This window comes from Neofelis nebulosa, chromosome 7 (genome assembly GCF_028018385.1).
Source record: "Neofelis nebulosa isolate mNeoNeb1 chromosome 7, mNeoNeb1.pri, whole genome shotgun sequence".
Lineage (NCBI taxonomy): Eukaryota > Metazoa > Chordata > Mammalia > Carnivora > Felidae > Neofelis > Neofelis nebulosa.
In genome coordinates, this window is record NC_080788.1 from 74,711,368 (window position 1) to 74,735,034 (window position 23,667).

General features: G+C 52.6%; 2 protein-coding genes across 8 annotated transcripts; one reads left to right on the forward strand and one right to left on the reverse strand.

Annotated features, from left to right (window-relative positions):
- Window positions 1-63: 63 nt before the first annotated feature.
- EFS (embryonal Fyn-associated substrate) lies at window positions 64-13,184 on the reverse strand. 6 transcript variants are annotated; one of them, XR_009264301.1, is made up of 9 exons: window positions 11,750-13,183; window positions 7,237-7,515; window positions 6,836-6,976; window positions 6,011-6,733; window positions 5,557-5,646; window positions 4,152-4,422; window positions 2,262-2,355; window positions 1,689-1,945; window positions 70-237 (listed from the first exon to the last, which is right to left on the reverse strand). XR_009264301.1 is itself a non-coding variant. In XM_058738539.1 (7 exons), exons 1-7 carry the CDS (start codon window positions 11,765-11,767, stop codon window positions 1,887-1,889), a joined length of 1,581 nt encoding a protein of 526 aa, XP_058594522.1. In that variant the 5' UTR covers window positions 11,768-13,184; the 3' UTR covers window positions 64-1,886. The 6 variants fall into 6 exon arrangements, 4 of the variants coding, with proteins under 4 accessions (XP_058594522.1, XP_058594523.1, XP_058594521.1 ...); XR_009264300.1 differs by lacking the exon at window positions 2,262-2,355 and having other exon boundaries at window positions 11,750-13,184; XM_058738539.1 differs by lacking the exon at window positions 2,262-2,355 and having other exon boundaries at window positions 64-1,945; window positions 11,750-13,184.
- Window positions 13,185-14,831: 1,647 nt separating this feature from the next.
- On the forward strand, window positions 14,832-23,545 carry IL25 (interleukin 25). 2 transcript variants are annotated; one of them, XM_058738560.1, is made up of 4 exons: window positions 14,832-14,963; window positions 19,740-19,906; window positions 20,085-20,329; window positions 22,221-23,545. In XM_058738560.1, the coding sequence occupies exons 1-4, from the start codon at window positions 14,834-14,836 to the stop codon at window positions 22,474-22,476; spliced, it is 798 nt and encodes a 265-aa protein (XP_058594543.1). In that variant the 5' UTR covers window positions 14,832-14,833; the 3' UTR covers window positions 22,477-23,545. The 2 variants fall into 2 exon arrangements, with proteins under 2 accessions (XP_058594543.1, XP_058594544.1); XM_058738561.1 differs by lacking the exon at window positions 14,832-14,963 and having other exon boundaries at window positions 19,272-19,906.
- Window positions 23,546-23,667: the final 122 nt, after the last annotated feature.

Consider the following 23,667-nt stretch of genomic DNA (forward strand, 5'->3'; position numbering starts at 1 on the left):
CTGTCCTTTGGCCCAGTGGGGGCACCGATGCCCGGATACAGAGGCTGGAGATACCCCGCTCTGCAGCTCTGCAGCCGCGGGCGCCTCCTTCGTCTCTGCGATCTCTGCGCTGCTTTCCCCTCCCCTTCCTCCAGACTCTCCTCCCCTTCCCACGTCAGCAGAACCTTCGGTCCAGACTCTTCGTCAGAGAGAGGAAGGGGGGCCAGGGCCCAGGGGCTCTGTCTCCGTTCTCTGGGTCTGCGGGCCATTGCGGTAAAAGGAAAGAAAGCTGAAGGATAGTAGCTAGTCCAGGCAGTTGCCAGATTCCTCATTTGCTTCCAATTCTTCCTCCTCATTCATTCATCCAACCATCCATCCATCTTTCCATGCATCCACTCATTCATCAGTAAAATTTATTAAGCATCTATTATGTGCCTGGCCTTGCGCTAGGCTTTGGGAGATAACAGGATGGACAAGACCCACCTTGGAGTAGCTTACTGGGGAGACAGCCATTTATACTGGCGACTACAGTACAGGGGATGAACATGGAGGGCTGGGCTGGGCTCTGTACTCAGCCCTGGCTGCAGTCCTCTACAAGACCACATCTCTGGGTTTCAGCACCCCCACCCTGGCGGAGTCTTCCTCATCCTCAGCATCATTTGGCACTGTTGACCACCCCTTCCTCTAAACACTTTCTTTTTTGGCTGCTAAGTCTCACACTCTCCTGGTTTTCTTTCTCTTGCTTTTTTCTCCATGGCAGGCTCCTCCTCCACCTCTTCACCATCATTCAGTGTCTTCGAACCTGAGGCTTGGTCCTGGGCCCTCCTCTCATTTCACTGTTCTTTCCACCTTGGGATCTCACCCATGCTCACAGCCTCGGCCTCATTCACCCCCAATGTAAACAATACAAACCTAATCCCCAGATTTACACCTCTAGCTCACACCTCTCTTCTGAGCCCCAGACCTATGTAGCCACCTCTTATTCATCTTCTTAACCTTGGGTGACTCACAAGGACCTCAAACTCAATACATCCAAGACCAAACTCACGCTCTTCCCCTGTAACGTCTCCTAGTGCTTCTTTGCCTTGTGAATGGTACCCTCACCATTCAACTGTGACCATATGTTCAAGGTGACAGCCCTTACAAGGACTCCTCCTTACCCCCATATCAAATCGTTTACAAAACCCTGTCCATTTTCCTTCCTGCATAGTTCTCAGATACTCTGCTTTTCTACCATTAGTCAAGCTACCTGTTGCACAGACTGCTTGGGCCTCCTAACTGGTGTTCTGCATCCACTTTGTTTCTGCCCCATTCCCTTATCTGTATTTATAGTGCAGATGGAGTGTTTGGTTTTTTTTTCATAATGCAGATCTGTTCATGGCCCTTTCCTGCTTAACAGCCTTCAGTGGCTTCTCCTCACCGACAAGGTATAAATACTAATGTTCCAGGACCCTCATATATGCTCCTGCAGGCCTGGTCCCATGCTCCCTGGTGCTCCACCTCGCTTCTTTCCCCAAACTGCACTCATCACACTGGCCTTCTTTCAGTTTTTTTTTTCAATGTCACAGGGCCCTTGGACAAGTTAATCTTTATGGCTTGAAGGCTTGTCCTCTCCTGGTCAGTTCTCCTCATCCTTCAGCATATTTGCACATTTGTCTCAGAGAAGCCTTCCTTAACCCCTAGAATTACTACTCAAAAGTGTGACGTACAGACTAGAGCTCCCAAGTCATCCAGGAGCTTGTCAGAAATGCAGAATCCAAGCCTTTGAATCTTAATCTCCTTTTTAACCAGATCCCCATGAGTAGGTACATTCAAGTTAGAGGTACACTTCTCTAAGAGATTTGATACCTAACAGGTACTTGATTCTTCATCTAAGGTAAGGGCTATAGAGGAGTGTCCTGTTAACCTCAGCCAGAAAATCCATTGCTTCTTCTCTCCACTGGACCGCACTTCCAATTTGTCTCCTCTGTTCAGAAAATTTCCAGATATGAGAAGCCTTCCAATACACTAAGCAGCTTCCCACTGCTCCCCTCCGCCCCCCCTCCCCCCCAAACAGCTCATTTCAGTATCTCTTTAGCATTTACTTTGGTGCTGTCACAGTCAGCATTCCTTGGGGATTCATTTGTCTGTGTCCTTATGTCTGCCCTGGAATTATAATCCCTTAACTTTATGTGGCTCTGGGCCCTTCACATGTATTATCTTGTATGGCCTCTCAACAACCCTGTGAGACCATTATGATCATCCTCATATTAAAGATAAGCTCAGGACTCAGAGGGACTCACAGGATTTACCCACAGACACATGGGTACATGGCAGATCTGGGACTTGCACTGAAACCTCTGACTTGATTTCCAGGTTGATCTCTTCACATTCTTCCTGGGAGATGGAGGACAGCCCTGTTATAAGTCTTCAATACATAGTGTGCATTTTGGTGACCCCAGAATCCGGAAATGAGTTTTCTTTAAGGGTGAAATGAGAAAGAAGGAACCCAAAATGGAGAAGGCAAATGCATAGAGGGTGCCAAGAGACCTGAACTGTGACTGAAGCTTGGGGTGCCTCTAATCCAGTCACTGTGCTAAAATGTCATTTGGGAAAAAGCACAAATGAAGCAATGGATCTGTGGCTTGGATTTCTTCCCTGTGGTAAATGGCTGGAGCGATCCCCCATCTAAGCCATGGCTCATCAATTTCACCAAAGCATGAGGACTATGGACTAATTGCATTCACCTGCCCCTCGGCTCCTCTAAAAGAAGGTGTGTCTAGAAAGGCAGTGAGCAAGAGGACTGGGAAGGAAGGTTTAAGGGGCCAGACCTTCTTGGGTTAATCTAAGGCGGAGGGTGCCCAGGCCAGCCAGCAGCACTTTCCAGTTGGCCAGAGCTGTCCTGTGGTGCCAAGCTGAGAACAGGCCTTCACTGGGATGATGTCTTCAGCATGGCACCTTTCAAGGCTCTTGTGAGGCCAACCTCTCCACAAGTGCAACTCTCTAATGACATCATATGATAATGAAGTCTTGGTGGAAAAGCTCCCATCACTAACAGTGTCTGCCTTCTGGGAATGCTAGTTTTCAGACTCTTCTCAGTTCTCTCATCCCTGGGGCCTCAGCTCAGCTATTACTCTCAACCATCCCATCTAAAGTCTCCTTCAACAGCCTCTCCTTCATCCAGTTAGTCCCTCACATCACTCTGTTCATTTCCATTACCAGCAACTATCAAATCTGTGGCAGGTATTCTTTTTTATTTACTTATTTTAACTGACTCAGTTATATCCATCCCACCCCCACAATGTACCTTCAGAACTGTGCTTGGCATATCATGGGAGGTGAAACCCACCGAATGAATAGTTGTTGGAAAAAACAGCAAAATCTCCCCTCCAAACCTAAAGACATCCTGCCCACAGTGTGTATTCCATTGGTTTGGCCTAGGGGTGCCAGGCCTGGCCCCTCCTCCAGGTACCCAAGAAGCAGAGTCAGAGAACCAGACAGCAGGGCTTATTGAGGCCCAGTTCTGTCCTGCCTGCTGTGGGGAGGAGCCCTTAGGCCTCTCCCAGACCTCCACATTCTGGGTGGTCAAAATCATGCCGTCACTTTCAGCTAACAGTAAGGTGCTGATGTCCTAGAGCCAAGAACCAGGACAAGAAAAGGGATCTGGATGGCTCCAGGTTTCAGCCACCTGATTCTCTGTGGGGCCAAGCTTTCAGAGGCGGGTGGCAGTGCAGTGACCAAGAACTTCCACCCCAGGCTGAGGGAAAGAGTCCAGTTCCTCCCTGCCCCAAGGGGCCTGGCACCTGCCCCTGACAAAGCAGGGAATAATATTAAATATAAATAATTTATACAAAATGGCTCGTACAAAAAGCTGTGGGGGGAGGGGGGAGGGACATCTCTGTGAGAGGCTGAGATGACTGGAAGGGGAGAGATGTCCCCACCTCTCCTGGTCCCTAAAAACAGAGCCCTCCTGCCACCTAAGGCCCAAAAGGGGGCTCTGGCAGGCAGGAGAGGGACAGAGCAGGACCCTCAGGGGGCCAGGCCGGAGAGCAGAGTGGTGAACTGCAAGGCCTGCCCTGCCAGCTCTGCCACACGCTGTGTCATCTCTTGGGCTGCAAGGCGGGACGGGTAGCCCAGGGCGGCCCCCTTGACAGCCAGCACAGTGGCTCTCAATGCCTGGCCCAGCGCTGTACCTGCAGCCCCGACCTGTGCTCGCAGAGAGGCGGAGGCTGCCAGCCGGCCCAGGGTGTCCCCAACAAACACCAGGCGGTGAGCGGCCACCACCACCCGCTTGCCATGGGGCACGAAGAGGGGTGGGGGCTGGTTGGCCTGGGTGCTGGACATCAGGGCCGCCACGGCTGCCTGCAGTGCTGAGTAGTGGCTCTGGCACTGCCCGGCGTAGAAATGCAAGAGCTGTAGATCTCCGGTGGGCAGATCCAGCGGCTCCCCTGCAGACAGGGCCTCCTGAGGGCAAGAGGAGTGGTTGGCGGGATGCTCTCAGTAGTGCCACTTTTGCAACCGTTTCCTCCCTCCTTCCCTCCCTCTGTTCCTCATTCTATCCTTTCTACCTGAGCTCTTCCCTCTGCTCATCAGAAAATTTAAATTCTCACAGCCAGTGGCAGGAAAGTGCCCAGAGGTGATGTCAGATAAATCTAGATTCAAACTGAACTTGTTTCCTTATAATCTAAAATAGAGAATCTGGTACCATGCTGTCCAGGATCAACATAATGTAAACCATATGTGTAATTAAAATTTTTCTAGTAGCCATGTTAAGAAAAAGAAACAAACTGGAATGTTTTAACTCCAGATATAAAAATTGTAATTTCAACCTATAATCAACATATAAATTACTTAGATTTCTTCTCATACTAAGCCTGCAAAAGCTGGTGTGCGTTTTATAGTTACAGCACTTTTTGATTCAGACTAGCCACACTTCAAGAGCCTAAGAGCCACACGTGACTAGTGGCTACCATACTGGATAGTGCAGTTCTAGTATCTGCCTCCCAAGGCTGTGGTGCAGTTAATGATGCAGCATATAGAAAGGGCTTAGAACAGAACACTGTACATTGTGAGCACCATATGAGTACTAACTATGGCTGTGATTAGTGTTGACACATGCGATGTGCTTATTAGCACAGGGTCCGTACTTGGTAAATACCTGATAAACAGTAGCTACTACGCTCAGGACCGGTCCACACAGTTGAGGAGGCCACCTCACTTTCCTGAGGCCCAGAGAGATTATCTGGTGACTTCAGGGCCCCTGGCTGCTTACTGGTGGAGCCGGGATTAGAAGCCAGGTCTCTTAGGAACCCAGGAATTCACAGTTGGAAGGAACCTCAGAAGTTACCTGGCCTAGCTCTGACCCACATCCCAGAACTCTCTCTGCTTCCCTGGCTGCTCGGTTTTCTGATTCCTCTCCAACACATTCTTTCCCCTCTTTCTGAATTCCTAATACTCTTTTTCAGGTCCCAGCTCCTTCATGCTGACTCCTCTGTACTCCAGCTCTGGCTCACCGAGCTCTTACCCCCATCCTAATATCTCTCCCTTGATGGTTCCTCTTCCTGGTCCCCCTTCTCTAGCACTGACCCACAGGGTTACCTGCTGCTCCAGTGGCCCCCTCTCCAGCAGTTCAGGATCCCCTGGGAAGGCTTTATCCAGGGGCCTAGATCCCTGAGCTTTATCCATGCCCTGCAGGAGGGATCAGGGTCTCAGTGCAGTGGTGGGGGAGCAGGGAAGGTGGCCTCCCCGTGTTCCTGCCCCTTCCCCCTCCGCCTTCCTTCCTGAGGTTTCTTCTGCCATCAGAGATTCCAGTCCCTTGACTCCAGGTCTGGGAGAAGCCCTGGTGGCAGGTCAGATGACTTGGGGACCCTAGGCTGGGTTTAGAAGGAATGTGGCACCAGTATAAGTGGTGGGACCAAGTACTGGCGACCCAGGCCATAAGGTGCAGGGCCAGTGAAGAAAGGGACGGTCCCTCTGGGTCCCAGACCTTCTCACTCCTCCCCTTGGCTCTCTTGGGGGCATTTCCGGTGGGGGTGTTGGGAGGTGAGCTCACCTTCAGGTGTACATAGTCATATTCCTCGGCCATCGGGATGCCCTCATACTCATTGTGGTGTCCTGCTGGATCATCCTCTACCTCCCCACCTTCTGGATCCCCCTCAACCTTGGGGCCCCTGTAGCCAGGCAGGCGAGGTGGGGGTGGGGGCAGAGGCCGGTCCTGGATGCTGCCCTTTCGGCCTGGAGCAGGAGAGGGAGCTGGGGAAGGGTTAGGGGCCTCAGGAATAGGCAGGGCAGGCAGAGGGCGGCGGGACAGGCTCTCAGCTGAGGGCAAACGGGGCCTGTGTGGGAGTGGGGGGCTTCTGGCCAGAAGCAGGGCCAAGGTGTCCAGGTCATTGGAGGCAGAGGCTCCTGGGGGCTCTGGAGAAGGGGGTGTCTCCGGCCCGAGCAGGGGCACATCGTAGATGCCCTCATCAGTGCCTCCACCTTCCCCATCTGCTAGCAGTTCCTCTGGTGCTTCATACAGATTGAGCAGGGCTGATGCCCGTTTCAGGTTGGAGGGGGCAGCGTAGAGGGGAGGCTCTGGTTCCCGGCCTCCCTCCCACTCCAGATCTGGCTCCAGTTCTGACGGTGACTTTGGGGCCAAAGGCACATCATAGGGAGCTTCATCCTCTTCAGGAGCCTGTGAGGCAACCCGGGCTAGAGGGCGGGTAAAGGAGGCAGGGGAGTCGTAGGGGCCACTGGAGGGAACTCGGAGGGCAGTGGGGGGCACGTCATAGACCTGGAGAGGGAGCAGAGCCACCAGTTACCCTCAGCCTCAGCAGTGGACCCCACTGAGAGCCCTCTGTTCCCTGACCAACATACACAGACCTCTGGTCCTCACCTCCAAGGCATCTCCAGAGGCAGCTGATCGGGTCCCACTCCCTCTGGGGACCTTGTAGATGGGATCAGGGGAGGGCGGGCAGGGTCCAGGTGAAGGTCCTATGGTAGGACAGGGCCGAGCTGGGGGTGGCACCACATATACCTGGGGGATCAAGACAGATGCGTGGGTCAGGACCAGGAAGCAGATAATGTATGCCTTACGGGAGCTTAGATCCCTTCCAGCTCCCACCCCGTACCAATGGGGAAACAGAGCCGAGGAAGGGTTGGCAGGCAGGTTTCACATAGTACAGGATCAGTGAAGAGCTGCAGCCTCAGGGATTGCCCTGCCCCACCTCGCCGCAGGCACCAGTGAAGGGGAACTAGGCTCTTCTGGTTTGGGGATGGCAGGGCTCTAGCTCTCACCTCCTGGTCCTCATTGCTGTGCTCTGGGGCTGGATGTGGTGAGCCATGCTGGGCTGGGAGCACCTGGGTGAGGCTGGGCTGGGGTGCCGGGCCAGCAGGAAGGAGCTTCACTCTGTTGGCGGGCACAATGCCCTGCTGGCCATGCAGGGAACAGAGGCACCAGCCGTCCAGCCCACCAGCGCCCTCCCTCTGCAGTACCCGTAGAACATCCCCTCGGCGGAAGGACAGCTCCTGGGGGGACTCAGCGGTGTTGTCGTAGAGTGCCCGAGCCAACTGGGCCTGGTGGGTGAGGTGGGAATGGGGAGATGGGTCTCACACATATATATCAGGTCATGACATTCCTTGCTCAAACATTATGGAGCTCCCCATTTCCCACAAGCTAAAAATCTGACCTCCTGACTCCGCTCTTCCTGACTGGTCCTGCCTGGTCTCCAGCTGCATCCCCTGCATTCCTCCTCTTCCTTTCTATTCCTTGAACTAAAGAAATTCTCACCTCAGGGCCTTTGCACTTGTGGTTTCCTTGACCCAGAATGCTCTTGCCCTGACTCGTCATCTGACTGGCCCTTTTTTTATCCTTCAGTTCTCCTTAAGTGTCTCCTTCTCGAAGAGGTCTTTTCTTCACTCTTCTCCCCACCCCATTCTGTGTCATCTCCACTATTGTTCCCTTCATAACACTTTACACTATTTGCCTATTTCATTTCTTATCTATTTATTCCCCTGCCCTATAAGCTCTGGGGAGCAGGGACTGATGTATTCCTAGCCCCTGCAATAGGGCTCCACCTGGAATCAGTGCTCAGTGAACATATATTGAATGAATTTCCTCCAAAGCTTTGTGTACATGAGGAAGCCCTGCTAACGTCTCCCATAGAATCTTCTTCACCCTTCCTGTTTCCCAGTCAGCATCCCCCACAAGCAGAAGGTTAGATTAAGTGGCAGCAGACACCCATCAATCTGAGGGAGGCTGGGAAAAATGCAGCCCAGACAGTGCCTAGGCATAAAAAGGAAGAAAACAGAAACTGAAGCAATGCTTTTGTTCTCAGTCTGAGCAAATAAGGTTCTATCAGAGGAAGTTGAGGTTACCATGGAGAGGAGAAAAGTGTATACACTCCAGTGTGTGTGTGTGTGTGTGTGTGTGTGTGTGTGTCGCGGGACTGGCAGACCAACCAAGAGCAAGCATTTACCATCCTGTTTCCAGTCCTCTCTGGTCGGGACATCTAAGTTTTTTTTCCTCCAAGAGTCACATGCTAAGGTGGTAAGTCACAGATTTTAAGTGCAAATTATGTATCCAGACACTGTGCAAGTCATTACACTAATCATCTCATCTCATTTAATCCTTAAAACAACCTTATGAGTGGGGCACCTGGGTGGCTCAGTCGGTCAAGCATCCAACTCTTAATTTTGGCTCAGGTCAAGATCTCATGGCTCAGGAGATCGAGCCCTGCATTGGGCTCTATGCTAACAATGTGGAGCCTGCTTGGGATTCTTTCTCTCTCCCTCTCTCTCTGCTCCTCCCCCACTCTCTTGCTCTCTGAAAATAAATAAATAAACTTTAAAACAACAACAACAAAAACAAGCTTATGGTGCTCCTGGGTGGCTCAGTCAGTTAAGCGGCTGGCTTTGGCTTAGGTCATGGTTTGTGAGCTCGAGCCCTGCATCAGGCTCTGAGCTGACAGCTCAGAGCCAGGAGCCTGCTTTGGATTGTGTATCTCCCTCTCTCTCTGTCCCTCTCACTCTCTCAAAAATAAAAATAAACATTAAAAAAATTTAAAAGATAAATAAAAAATTTTAAAAAACAAGCTTATGAGGAAGGAGCCTTCATTATCCCCATTTGGAAAGGAGACTGGGACAGAGAGAGTAGGACTTTGCCTACAACACATGAACCCCAGGCTGTTTGACTCCAGAGTCCGCGTTCTCAATCACCCCCTATTACCTCTCCACAATCACAAACGTAAGGTTCTACTTTTCTTCTTCATATGTTAGTAACTTAACCTCTTGGTTAAGTAGAGTCCATGACTCAAACATGACTCAAATACATTATGAAATCTTCATTATTCCCAATTTCCCTTTGGTAGCCACCTCTCACAGGGCTCTGGTTCCATGTTGTTCTTTGGTAGAATCAAGCTTACACCACTCACAATATCAAAATATATTCTGGTTTGGTTATGTTTGCTAAATGACTGCGCCTGCTGGCAGGATCCCAGGCAGTGGTGGTGGAGAGCAGATAGTTAGTAGTTAGACATAACTACCTAATAGGTAATTCATGTGGGCTAATTCAGTAAAACATCTCAAGCTAAATATCTCTGGCAGACTGCATTTGGCCACCCTGGAGAAGGAGGCCCTGCTCAACCAGCATGAGTGCATGTTCCTCTTGACTGACATTTCCCTTGGGTGGAGAGGTTGTCCAGCCCTTCATGGCTTGGTGATTCTAACAAACTGACTTTTTTCCTCTTGCCCCATTCCAAACTCCTCCAACTATTTTCTGATTATATTTTGGCTTCTAAATGATATTGTTTGGGGCGCCTGGGTGGCTCAGTCAGTTAAGCATCCGACTTAACTCAGGTCATGGTCTTGCAGTTCGTGGGTTCAAGCCCTGTGTCGGGCTCTCTGCCATCAGCGCAGAGCCTGCTTCAGATCCTGTGTCCCCCTCTTTCTGCCCTTTCCTGGCTTGTGTGCACATCTGCTTTCTCAAAAATAAATAAACTTAAAAAAAAAAAAAAAGGATATTGTCCCACAGAAAGAAAACATGCCAATCAGATGACACAAACTCCTGGTTAGGTCCACACTTTTCTTTCTAAGTGTAAATTTAAAATTAGTACTTTGGATTAGACAGTGGGTTAAAAGCACAGTTCTGAAGCAGACAGACTTGCATTTAAGTCCTGGCCCTATCCTTTTCTAGCTGGGTGACTCTGGGTAGGTTGTTTAACTTTCCCAAGCTTCAGTTTCCTCCTTTGTGCAATTTCATATCCATATCCAAATATCCATTTTCAGGGGCACACAGGTGGCTCAGTTGGTTAAGCATCTGACTCTTGATTTCTGCTCAGGTCATGATCTCACGACTCATGGGATGGAACTCTGAGTTGGGGTCTGCACTGACAGCATGGAGACTGCTTGGGATTCTTTCTCTCTCTATCTCTCTTTCTCTGCCCCTCCCTGTTCACATGTATGTGTGTGCTCTCTCTCTCTCAAAATAAATAAACTAGGGCCAGTAAATGCTCGATAGATATTAACTGTTATTAGGATCCTGTGAGTTTGATTAGCACAAATGCCACCTCCCACCCCTAGGTAAAAAGAAAAATCTACCTCCTGGGACCACAAAGCTGACGAGCTGACCAGCTTCTGTACCAGCATCTTTATGTCAGAATACCTCCACCATTTTCAGGCTCTGAGCTAATCTTACCATCACACAGATTGAGGAGCTAAAAGGAGTTTGGTCTGAGAGTGATAATCGAACTCCTTGAGGGGTATGGGAGAATGTCAGGAGCCGTGCTTCCAGCCTCATAAATCTCCTTCTCAGAGCACCCATTCAGAGGGGGCCAGAAGGCATACAGCAGACTAGCTTTCCCTGGGGAATCACAGCGTCTAGGGAACGGTGGAAAGGGGACAGAGTTGTTTGAAATCAGATTATAAGGTGCACTGGACAGAAAGCAGAGGTGGGGCTGTGGAGAGCTCCTCTTTGTGCTCAGGTCTGAATTCCATCCAAAGGGGCCAGACCTCTGGGCCTTCCAATTTCGGGAACCCAGGCCAGAGTTGCTGACAGACTGACTGATGATGGGTGTGGCCACCTCTGCTCTACCCCCTCCTCAGGGGCCCAGCTGACTTGTGAGGGAGTGGCTGCCTTAACTGGGGATGGGGGTGGGGTGGGCGGGTAGAGTGGCAGTGGGCCACACACTCTCTAGGAGGCCTCCTCCCACTGTTCCATCATGCCAGCTGTCTCCTCCCTTTGTCCCCAGTCCCCGGAAAGTGGCCAGAAGCTGGCTGACATCACCTCTCCTCCTCCCTCTATTTTTGCTGTCTCCCTAACAGATCTCCTTCTTTGGCTCAATTTCCCCCCTTTCCTCCATACTTCCTCTAGAGAAGGGCCTCTTTGGCCTCTCCTACTTTCCTGGAGCCACCTCCATTCAGCCCCCTCCCAACCTTTTACTTGCCTCCCAATCACAAGCCCCTGTGACCACCGGTGGCCATCTGTTCCCGCCCATAAAACAGCAGATAGGACTCGGGCTAGACTTGCCCCCTCCCCTCCATCCAGAGGCAGCCACCAGAAAAGAGAAGAGAAGAATGGGGAGGAGGAGGGGAGATGGGGGAACCTAGACCCAAAAGGAGCTGGGGATGAGGAGTGAGAGGGAGAAAGGGAAACAAAAGTGGGTTGGGGGGTCGGGGGGAGAGAGACACAGCCTCCCGGAGGAGAAAGGGCCCAGGGAGAGAGACAAAGAGAAAGCAGAAATAAAAGTGACAGGAGTGCAGGGCAGACCGTGGAGGCCAATAACCCGCATCCTTCTTTCCCTGGTGGACTCACCGACGTGGCTATGGCCATGGCCTTGGCCTCCTGTGTGGCCTTCTCCAGGCCAGGCTCGGTTTCGCTGAGTTCAGCAGCGGCCGACCCGCACCATGGAGGCGGCCCCCGGCTGCGGCGCCTGAGTCGTGGCCTCCGCGGAGGTTGGAGGAGGAGAAAGAAAGCCCACAAAACTCCCCAAATGGGAGGCAGCTTGGCCGGGCAGGAGGAGGAGCGGGGCGGGCCGGGGCGTCGCTGCGGGACCTCATCCAAGGGCGCGCGCTCCGTGTTGTCCCGGGGGCCACGGGGTTGGCCAGGCCCCCGGAGCTGCCTGCCCTAGGCCGCGGAGGGACCCCGGGTCTGCATGGGCCGAAAGCTCCCACCCAGAGCTGGGGCAGGCGAGGAGGCGGGAGCTGGGGCCGCGCTCGACGACTCGCCAGGCCGCTCAGGACGGCCCCGAGGGCTGGGAGAAGCCGCAGAAGCGGTTGGGCTGGACGAGCGAGTTCAGAGGCCAACCCTCCCCACCCGGGGGCCGCGGCGGAGAGCGGTGCTCCCAGGGCTGTGGTCGGGGCGGCCCGGGGCCCTGCGGCGGCCCGGCTGCGAGGGGGTGGGGCGAGCGAGCGCTGAGACGTTCGCCCCTCTTCAAACTCGCCCAAGTTGGCGAAAGAAGGCCAGGCTGGCGCCGAAGGCCTCCGAGAGCGTGGCCGTTGGGCTGCGTTGACCGAGTGGTTGCGTTCGGCCCAGACACTCTCACCCCCCGCGGCGAGGCGGCTTCACACTCACGCACACTCTCCCTCAGGACGCCAGGGGCTGGGGGGGCGCCGCGACGGAACCTCGCTCCCCGCACGCGGGCTCGGCCCGAAGGGGCGGGACGGCTTTCCTCGCGCCGTCTCGGGGCCCACCCGCGCGCCGCCACACCTCAGCCCGCTCACGCGCACCCCCGGCAGGGCCCCTCGGCGCGCCGCGGAGCTCTGGGCAGCTCCCAGGTGTCTCTGGGGACGGAGAGGAAAGCCACAAAGCAAAGGAAGCAGCAAAGAGAAGGCGAAGGAGGAGCAGGGGCCAGGGTCCTGTGGACTCGCCTGGAGTGGGTAGGGGGAACACTGAAGGGGCTGCGAAGGCTCCGGGGGGTCGCGCGTGGCTTTCGGGCTCAGCCCCCACGCGCGGTTCCCCTTCCCTCCCCTTCCCGGGCTCCTGGCTCCCTCTCAGGGCAGTTTCTTCCTCCTCCCCTCGGGCCCTCTCAGCTCCGGCGCGGGACTCAGTCCTGGGGATTAAAAGAAAGGAGGGAGGGGAAAAGGGAGGGGAAGGGAAGGGGCGGAGGAGAAAGGAGGACGATCCCTCCAAAGGCGGGTGTTGAGTTTCAGCTCGGGACCCTCGGACCAAACTGCACGCCCCCTCCCGGGCCCTGTACGCGGCGCCTCTTCGTCTCTCCGTCGCGGAGGACCTCCCGGTGGTGTGGTCTGCTTTCTCCCGGGAGCTTCCCTCACCCCGCCACGCCCCCGCTCTGCCCGGCCAGCCCCGCGCCGCTGTCTGCCTCCCTTTCGTGAGCCCCACATCTGTCTTTCCCTTGGGAGGGAGCGCGCTCCTTCTCCTTTCTGGGGTCCACAGCGGAGCGTCTCTTCTCTCTCGACGTTACCACCGCAGGGGTGGCAGGGGTGACGGGCCGTTCTTGCGGGGGACAAGGACGGGGAGCTGAGGCTGGACATGGATTCTGGCCCTGGCGAGAGAACATGAGCCTGGTCCCAGAGCTGCAGGCTGGCGGGTTGTGCGGCTCTTACACTTCTCTGCCAGTCTGGGCCTGTCCACCGCCCTCACTCTGGCTCACTCTGCTACCACGCGGAGCAGGAGTGCGGACTGCGGGCACGAAAGGGCAGACCTCTTTCAGAGGAGCTGGGATCAGCTGCAAGAACAGGGTTCTTGGGTTCCCACACCTCTCCTGACCTATTACTACTCCTTAGTGTGTGCTGTTCCCTCCAGCTACCCCTACCTCCTGCTACTTCCTATTGAGACACACCTGAAGGCCTCTTAGGCTGGAAGGGAGCCTTCCTTCTTCCAGTTTTGAGATTCCTAGTATTTAAAAAAATTAGATGCTAAACAGGATTAAAAAGCTGTAGTAGATTCTCAGTGTTTACATTTAACAAATTAACACTTCAAATACATAAAGCAGACAATGACTCTAGGTATAACTTCATTTGTAGATAACATCAGAAGTCTAATTTAAGGCCCTTTGTCAACCCGAGGCTCCCTCCTTCTCTCCTCACATTCCACAGGCCCACACATCCAGACATTTCCTAGGAGGGGAGGGGGATACCTGGCCTGGCTCCCCCTCCCTGTCACCTGGGCACCTGTGAAGAGCCCTGTGGGACCTATGGGGTGGGTTAGGAAGAGATTCTGTTCTGGTCTTGGCTCAGAGTTAGGTGCAGACCTATGGGTGGGCCTGAGAACTCCAAACAGACTTAGGTGCCCTTAGGGCAGTAGAGGAACTTATAAATTTCCAGATGCATCTGAAGGGAGAGCTCCCCATCCCAGCTCCAACCCCATCCAATCTCCTCCAGACCCCAGCCCTGGGGGTCCTGGATGCCTGGAACACAGACATTCAGCTGCTGGGGAGTGACTTGGTATGCTCTGCCCAGAGGACTGTCAAGGCAAATGGGGGCCCAAGATGGAAGTGGGCAGAAAATCCAATTCCCAAAGATGAATGCTCAGGCACAAGGAGAAATAGATGAAGGTCAGAAGACTAGGCAGAAGAGAAGTGCTAGGACCAGGCAGAATGGCGGTTTGGGAGGCAGGCATTGGGGCTCACTGCCTGTAGTTCAGTGCCTGGGGAAATAAATGTAGATGACGGGGGAGCAGAGTACAAACCTGCAGGAAAATAAGAATATGCTTCTGGAGTGCTCAGGCATGGAATGTAGCTTGTGAGACTCAAGAATGAATCCTGTTTTATTAGCTATGTGATTTTGGCCAAGTTATATAACATCTCTGAGTCTCAGGTCCTCATCTGTAACAGTGTCTTTGGTGAAGAGCAAATATATGTAAAATGCCTGGGGCAAAGATCTCCCTCCATGACTTTTCTTCATCTTGCTGCCCCCCCCCACCCCCCACTTTACTTTCATGAAAATTGGAAGTGTTTTTTTTGTTGAGGCCAGGAAGAGCCTTTCTCTGTCCTTATCTCATCTTTGCCTTCTCCTTTGCAGAGGTTTAAGGCGATTCTACCTTCTTCAGAGAGAGCTCTGGGCTCCAGGTAAGGTTGGAGAAAACCCAGGCTGGCAGTTAGACCCTGGTTGGGCAACAGCTTCAGGCTGCTGGGCCCTCAGCTTCAGGGCTTACCCTGGTCATATTCGAGGGGCAGAAAGGAAGGAACCCCTTCATCTGGCTTTCTGGGCCCCAGCTTCTCTCCCCTTCCCAGCAGGGCCAACTGCTAGTCTCTTCCATCCCACACCATGACTTCCTTGACCTGTTTTTACTCCTCTTGCTGCTCAAAACTCAGGCGCTCAAGAATTCTTCCAGTTCTCCTCTCTTTGGACCCCACAGCACCCAGATTGCCTGTATTCTACTCCTGGTTTCAACGCTAGTTAGTGACCTTGGCATGGAGCCAAGGCTCTTGGAGCCTCTGGTTCCCTGTCTATAAAGTGGGGATAATAATGGAACCAATAGCATCAGGCTTGTTGTGAAGTTAAGAAATTCCTAAAAAAAGGGCACCTGGACGGCTCAGTTTGTTAAGCATCCAACTCTTGATTTCAGCTCAGGTCATGATCTTAGAGTTCATGGGGTCCAGCCCCACATCGGGCTCTGTGTTGGCAGCATGGAGTCTACTTGGCATTCTCTGTCTCCCTCTCCCCCCTGCCCCCCCCCCCCCGCCTCTTTCTCCTTCTCAAAAATAAAAATAAATAAACATTAAAAAAAATAAAAAGAAATTCCTGAGAATAGTACCTGGCCCATGTTGGGTAAAAGCAACTATTATTATTGTTATTTGATGGCAGCCCTATGGGGGCAGCAGAAGGTCAAGGAAACCGTGCGTGCCCTTGAGAAACTTACCGCACATAGATCATACTCGAATCCAGTCATTACCTTCCCCCTTACCTTGGAATAAAGTCCAAATGCTCTACCACAACCTGGAAGACCTTGTGTGATCTGGCCTCTGCCTACCTCTTTACCTTATCTCATCCCACCCTCCCCCTTATCCTTCGTTTTCTATCCACATTGTCCTTTCTGTTTCTCAAATATGCCAAGCTCTTTCCTACCTCTAGGACTCTGCATGTCCTGCTGCCTCTGCCTAGACCACTCTTCCCCCACATGCTTTCCATCATCATGTCAAATTCTGCATTCTCAGAATGGCTTTCCCTGGCTTCCGAAGTTAAAGCAGCCCCCTTCTTCCATCCCCCTCAGCCCTCTAGCTCATAACACTGTTTCATTTTCTTCGTAGCACTAATTATCTGAAATTATCTTGTTTCCTTGTTTATCATCTGTCTCCTCCTAAAACGTAAGCTTCATGAGGCAGAGAACTTATCTGGCTTGTCCTCCTCTGCATTCCTGTTAGCATTTAGAATAGTGGCTGGCATATAGTAGGTGCTCAATAAATAGCTAGTGAGTGGATGAATGAACAGGGCAGCCATGACTGTAGAACAAATCTGAGTAAGCCCAGGGCCCTCCATGGGCAGGCATCAGTGCTGGGCTGGGGGAGGGACTTGCTGGGTCCAGCTCACCTTGATTTTCCACGTGTCGCCCAGGCCAGACGAGGTTCTCTTTGAAGGCAGGCTCCTAAGCCTAAACATTTTTGTACCTAAAGGGATAGTATAAATAGGTAGCAACCAGTACCATTATCACTTACTAATCAGGACACGGGAGCAGAATTCTGGAGACCCCCATCTGGGCCAGGCATTCAGTTGCTGGATCACAGGCAGGTTGTGATATAGAATGCACCCCCACCCCCTGGGCTGAGGACAGCATGCATTTACCAGCAGGGGCAGAAGCATTTCAGCATTTTAACGACCAATGCCCCTACCTCACATCAGATGTGTGCAGATGAGCCTCAGCAGACTCTGCTGAGTCCTGTGGTTTCAGCATTATTTCAGGAGCTGGGGTCCAGAGCAGCTGAGCTGGTTGGCGCTTTTGTGTTCAACCAGGTTACCCCCTCAAAAACAAAAAACAAAAACCCTTCTACAAATGAGCAGAATGGTCCAGAGAGGACCTAAAATCAAGAAATGACCAGAGGCAGTGTCAGGACTTCAAGGCAGCAGGTGAGGACTGGGATGTCTTTTTGCGAAAGGGCAGGACAGTCCCATTCTAGCTTTCTGAAAGCCCCCAGAGCTTTTCTTGGCCAAAGGTGGGGATATGTTCCATTACATCTCCCCTGCCTTTTCCTTCTGGGTGCTGATCCCTCTTCCCAGGGACTCAGCCAACCCCTCCTGGCTGCCAGTTGGGCCCAGGCAGGTGAGGACAGGTGTGAGGTAAACTTTCCTTTGTTTCCACCTCCAGCATTCTTCCCATTGCCACCCCTTTCTCCCCACACCCCCAAGGATTCCCTGGAAGCTGAAGTGACTCAGGGATTCCAAAACTAGTTACCCCAGGAGGAAAACCCTCTGGAAAATGTTTCTCATGGCAGGGGATCACCCTAAGGAGTCTCACAGAGCTGCTACTGAGATAAGGGCAGAGGCTGAGCAAACCAGAGGGGTGGGGTGTGTGTGACTCAGAGCACAGGTTCTCAGGTCAGAACCGATCATCATAGTGGGGGAAAGGCCAACCTGAGGGGCGACTGTGTGCTTGGAGGGGGCCCCCTCTGCCTTTTAGGGGTTTCCTCAGAGGACATCCTGGTACAGAGGAAGGGGAACACCCCAAAGGCTTCTCCTGAAGGGCAATGGGGGTCTTTTGCAGCATAAATAAGTGAAACAAGTAGCTGGGATCACTTCCAGCTCTTTCGAGCACCCCTTCCTGGACAGGGCCAAGATGGGAAGATCTGGGCCAATGTCAGGTCTGTGGTTGTGATTGGTTTGGGGGACACCCAGAGGAATCCAGCTCTCGTGGGAGGGTAGTGCACCCTCAGAGCCTTTTCTGGGGTTGGGGGTTTCTCAGGAACACCAAAAGCCACCCTGGTGGCCATGTGCCAGACCAAATTCTGAGGAATAAGGAGCTAGAGCAGTGGATCCCAGACAGCAGGGCTAAGTGCCTGAGTGGGCAGGAACATCCCATGGCCTCTGGCAGGTTCAAGTGAGACCTGTCCTGGCCCAAGCCTGGGTAAGTAGGAAAGCACATACTGCTGCGTGGGCTTCTCATCCATTTGCAGCTTACTGGGTGTCAGCACAGTGTGTCATCTCCATGCCAGGAGATTAGGTTTGGAGTTGCTCAGGGCTGGAGTGGAAAGCCAGCTCTGCCGCTCCCTAACTGTGCAAGCTTAGGTAGATTACTAAATTTCTTTGAGTCTTAGCTTTCTCATCTGTAATATGGGGATTATAGTTTCCACCTCATGGTCTTATTGTAAGGATAAAATGAGCTGGTGCATGTACAAAGCTTGGCACCATCCTGGCACGTGACACACAGGAGCTGAGGCCAGTGGCATGCAGAAATGAGAGGGCGTCAGGGAGCATAGCGCACAGTGGGTCAATGGGAGCGGGGTGATGTGTTCCTGGCCTCAGTGCTTTTCCTAAGAGCTCCTGCTCTCCCAGCCACCACCTATTTCCCCTAAGTTCCCACCTCACCCCTAATTCCAGGCTTCCCCCAAACCACCAGCACAGCTTCTCCCAATTTTCCAGACTGCCCCTGTCCTCATCACTCCTCTGCTTTGGGGCTGCTCTGCCCTACAACATTTGAAGGATTCCTCCTCATTCTGCAGTTTAAGTTCTTCCTGGTTCCCTTTGTTTATTTTCTGAGTCCCTGGTTACTAGAGGAGTATTTTCTAAGGGAAAGCACATGCAAATCAGAAAACATCATTCTAGAGACCATGTCTGTGTATGAGTGTGTTGGGGTTGGGGGGGTTGTGGGTGTGGGGGATGAGGGGGGTCGATGGGCAAGGATGGAGGGAAAAGACCCGGAGGGAAGTAGGTGGCCTGCTCTCAATGCAGTGTATCCTAGGAGGGGTGACCCCTGGCTGACCCATGTCTTTGCGATCAGGTCTAGTTAAAGCATTTCTGAGCACACATGCTCCCCCAGTGGCCCAGGGAGCTGGGGGTGGGCTGAGGCTGGGTGGGCTTGCCCTATTGCCTGAGAGGGGCAGCTAACATTGCTATGGCCTTTGTTCCCAATGCCCTGTGAGTGGGGGTAGGGGCAGATCTGTTCTGGAGGTGGGACCTCATGTTGGGTCTTAGTGAGGCTGTTAATTACCGAGCCCTTTCTCTTCCTGGCCTCACCTTCTCATTTATGCAATGGAAGCAACCACCTACATCATCTTCCATCAGACCCTGAGCATCCAGTCAACAAACTGATGGGGTCAGGGTATTCCTGGCAGTCCTGTGGGGTTAGACCTGTATCCCTGGCCCAGAGGAGTTCAGGGAAGGGTGGGATGGGGGGGTGGGGCAGCTACTGGAGAGGGCGAGGGGAAGTTAGGGAGTGGGTAATGTACAACAAGGAAGAAATCTTAGATGATGAGGGTCCTAGAAGTTGGGGTCATTGAAGGTGAGGAAGGTCATTGAAGGTCAGAGAACAGAAGGGTTGAGGGTCAACAGAGAGAGAGGGAAAGGTTCCCTGAAGTGAGTGATCAGGAGGCTGTCTGAGAAGAAAGGGAATGGTGAAGACAAGGCCCTGGGTGGGAGCATGGAAATGAGGCTTCCTGAAGACAAACCAGATGATGTTCCCTAATTTGGAGTACCAAGCCAGCCAGGGAAATTCCCATAATGCCAGTTCTCAATGCCCAGAATAGCAGAATACCATTACTTTGACCCCATGCCAGGAAAGGTGCAAAGAACAAAGTGTCCCAAATAGGCTATCAAGGTGTGATGTGAATTATAACTTCCATGCAGATGGCATTTGAGCAGCTTTTGAAAACACTTTCAGGGTTTTTTGATTTTGTTTTGTTTTTTAATGTCAGGTCACTCCCTCCAAAAGGTTGTGGAAATAAATTTGAATAAACAAAACAGGTTTGCTGAAAATAAAACCAGGACGCCCAAGCTGCTCCAGTCAGCCTGCTTCCACAAGGCCCCACCTGTCAGCCAGTGCAGAACCTTGGCTGAGCGAGCAGCATCCATCATGAACCAGGTGAGTGCAAGGGGGCCTGGCAGGTGCTGAGATGTTGCTGTGGGCGGAGAGAGGCCAGGCTCTGGGTTTGGGGCTGGGGATCAGGTGGAACTGGAAACCAGGATCTCAACTGGGAACAGCTGGGGAAGGAGTACCCAGATTAGTTGAGAGCAGGTCTCTTACTGGCTTTTTCCTGTAGGTGATCGTGTTCTTGGTAATGGCCATGGGAACCCACACCCTCAGTATTCGGATCAAGAAGGACTGCATCCACTGGTCCAGCTGCTGCCCCAGCAAAGGGCAGAACCCCACTCATGAATGGCTGACGCAGAACACTGTGCTCATGACCCCGCCAGAGAGCGCTAGCCTCATCCACCCCCTAGAATCCTGCAGGGCCAGTGAAGATGGACCCCTCAACAGCAGGTCTATCTCCCCCTGGAGATATGAGTGAGTCTGCAGCCCCTTCCCAAATTCTTGCATGTGTGCCTGTCAGAGTATATGCGAGGGTCTGGGGAATTCAACACAATTCCAGCCTGCCTGCCCCTTTTTATCTGAGACTCCATAAAGATTTGAGTGTTTCACAAGGCCTAGTCTGGGTAGCTCTGACTCTTATTGGGTGATAGCCAATTACCCAAGATTTCAAAGCTCAGCTTTTTCTTTTCTTTTTTCTTTTCTTTTCTTTTCTTTTCTTTTCTTTTCTTTTCTTTTCTTTTCTTTTCTTTTCTTTTCTTTTCTTTCCTTTCCTTTTCTTTCCTTTTCTTTTCTTTTCTTTTCGAGAGCGCACACATAAGGGAGAGGAGCAGAGGGAGAGACAGAGACAGAGCGAGAGGGAAAGAGTCTTAAGCAGCCTCCATACTGAGTGCAGAGTCCTACTCGGGACTTGATCCCACAACCCTGGGATCATGACCTAAGCTGGAATCAAAAGCCGGATGTGCAACTGCCTGAGCTACTCAGTCGGTTGAACCTTTGATTATAGGCAGTCTTACTCTTTCATTCGGTGTGCTACACATATATTAAAATTTTCTATTTGTGCCACGATGTAAAAAATATTAGGGAGCACTGAAATCAGGATAACAAAACAATATATTAAAAATTAGGGCTTAAGGGATCTCTATCCTGTGTCTTCTTGGGGCGTCTGTGTTCCCATTCCCCATAAATGTAACTCTGGGATGGGTGGACAAGTTCAGGGGGAAGGGAGAAGGTCAGCTTTGATTGAGACCAGATCCAGGGAGGAGACTGCAGGTCACCATGCTTTGAAGTGGTCTTAGAAGTCTGGCTGGGTCCTGGGCTAAATCCAAAAGAGGTGGGAGCCCCTTTGGGGAGGCTGGGTGCCCGATGGCTGACTTGGCTGGGGTCCAGACCCCTTGTTTGGAGGCCATGACCCCCTGAAGACTACGTGGCTGATCTTCCCCAAAGTGTTCTTTGCGATACTCGTCCCACATTAATCAGAAATTAATGATGACAGTTAAGTGTGGGAAAAGCTGCTTGAGCCCTCACCCCTCAGAGATTCATAATGTGCTCAGAGCGTTAAAGGTTGCAAGAAGTCTGTGGAAAAGAAGACATAAATTCAGTATTTCCCAAACTCATTTGGCCACAGGCCTCTTTTCTTGCAGGGTAGTTATGAGGGAACCTACTCTGGGAAATGCTGTGCCAGCTGAGCCCCAGCTCGGGAGGGCTTGTCTGTAGGAGAATGGCCTTACAACCGAGCGACTGTTTCCTGCTAGCCTTTGGGAGTCTCAGACCTTTGGAGCATCTACTTTTCAAGTCTTGTTTTGGCCACAGAATCCTTTCAGAATGAGTAAATAAGTGTTACCACGCTCGCATATGTGTGTTTATAATATATGCATGAAAAGTGTCTGGAAGGATGTGCAGAAAATGGTTGACAGTGGCTCCCTCTGGGGAGTGGGACTGGTAGGGAGACAGTGAACTTTACAGTTTTTTTAATACTTGGACGTAAGAGCAGTTTTTACTTTATAAAAGAACGCTGAAAGTGTAATGACAATTACAAAAAGAAACCTCATGCCTGAGCCCAGCAAGACTATCAGATGGAAGCAGAGCCTGTTTGGTGGAGGCTGCTAGCCTTCCCCTGCCTCTGCAAGGGCTCCCAGGACCAGAAAACCACTCTTCTTTCCCCGATCCTCACTTACAGGGGGTGAAACAAATCCCAGAGAGGAGGGGGTGACTTGCTTAAAGTCACTAAGCAAGTGGGTGCAAGAGCTGAGACAAACAGCCAGGCCTGCCTCACTACATTTCCACGTTGGGCCCTCCCTGCTTCCGGCCCATCCCCTGTCTGCCCAGCCAGTCTCCCTCCAGAGTCTGATGAGTGCCACCCCCACAGGTTGGACAGGGACTTGAACCGGCTCCCTCAGGACCTGTACCACGCCCGTTGCCTGTGTCCACACTGTGTCAGCCTACAGACTGGCTCCCACATGGACCCCCTGGGCAACTCGGAGTTGCTCTACCACAACCAGACTGTCTTCTACCGGCGGCCATGCCCTGGGGAGCAGGGTACCCGTGATGGCTACTGCTTGGAACAAAGGCTCTACCGCGTCTCCTTGGCTTGTGTGTGTGTGCGGCCCCGAGTGATGGCCTAGTCATGTGCCCATAGCTGGTTCCCGGGTGGAACACTGGGTGCATGACCACCTGCCATGGTGAGCCAGGAACCCGAATGCTCAACCCTTACAAAACACTACAGGAGCAGCAGGATTGTGGGACAGGGTGGAGGACTTTGGGGGGATCCGCACGTTTCACCATTTGGAGTGGATGGGAAATGCAGGGTGAAGCAATGGAGCTGTTTATGGCCGCTAAAAGAGAGCATCCTGCATTTCCTCTTGGGAAAGGTCATAAAGGCCCTCCTCGTTTCTGGAGGCCGCCACCCCCATCTCTTCCTTTTCTCCCATCCCCAGCTGCCCTGGCACAGCACAAGCACTTTCTTGCTACTTTCCTTGTTGTCAGTGGAGAGGCCCTCATTTCATTTGTTCGTTCATCTGTCCATCCATGCCTCCATGCCTCCATGCATGCATCCATCCATCCAACACTCAGTGAGCATCTCCTTTGCACATACCTTGGTTCAGTTACTAGGCTCTGAGGAAGAGGCTGCTATTGAGCGTGGAGACATTTATCCAAATAAATAATCTGTATTTAAAATGGCCTAAATTGTCTTGGCGTCCCTGGTGCCTGAACACCAAGCTCCCCAGCCTGGTTCTTTCTCTTCCCCACCGTCAGCCCTTACCTACTGCCCTGTTCTTCTGCCTTCCAGAGTTTCTGCTGTGGCCTCCCATCCCTCCCCTTCTCTGGCTCCCTGGCGTACCCCTGAACACTGGGGTGGGGGTCAGTCTGCCCTCCTGGCATGCTGGAAAGACAGAGGCCCATTGAGGCACTGCAGCAGGCACACAGCGCCCCCTTGTCCCCCCAACAATCTGCCTTTGTCCTCAGTCTTGGCTGCTACAGCCTGGTCCTGGGGGGTGCTGCCTGGGCCGGGCTCCAGCTCCCACCATCCCTAAAAGGAAAAGGGAGAAAGGACAGCCAGGAAGAGAGGAGTTAGGGGAGGGGGATGCAAACTTCTTCAGGCCCGGGTCCTTGGGGGGCTCCTAGTCTAGCCCATTTCTCGGCTCGCCACCTGGCTCCTCCCGGTTTCTTTGTGGACCTCCTCCTTCCCCCCCCCCCCCCCCCCCCCCGCCCTCCCTGTCTCTGGGCAGGGTTGGGCTCCAGTAAGGGGAAGGCTGACCACTCCTCCCTGCCCCGCCCCACCCCTCCCCATGTGCTTCCTGGGGGGCTGTTGCAGG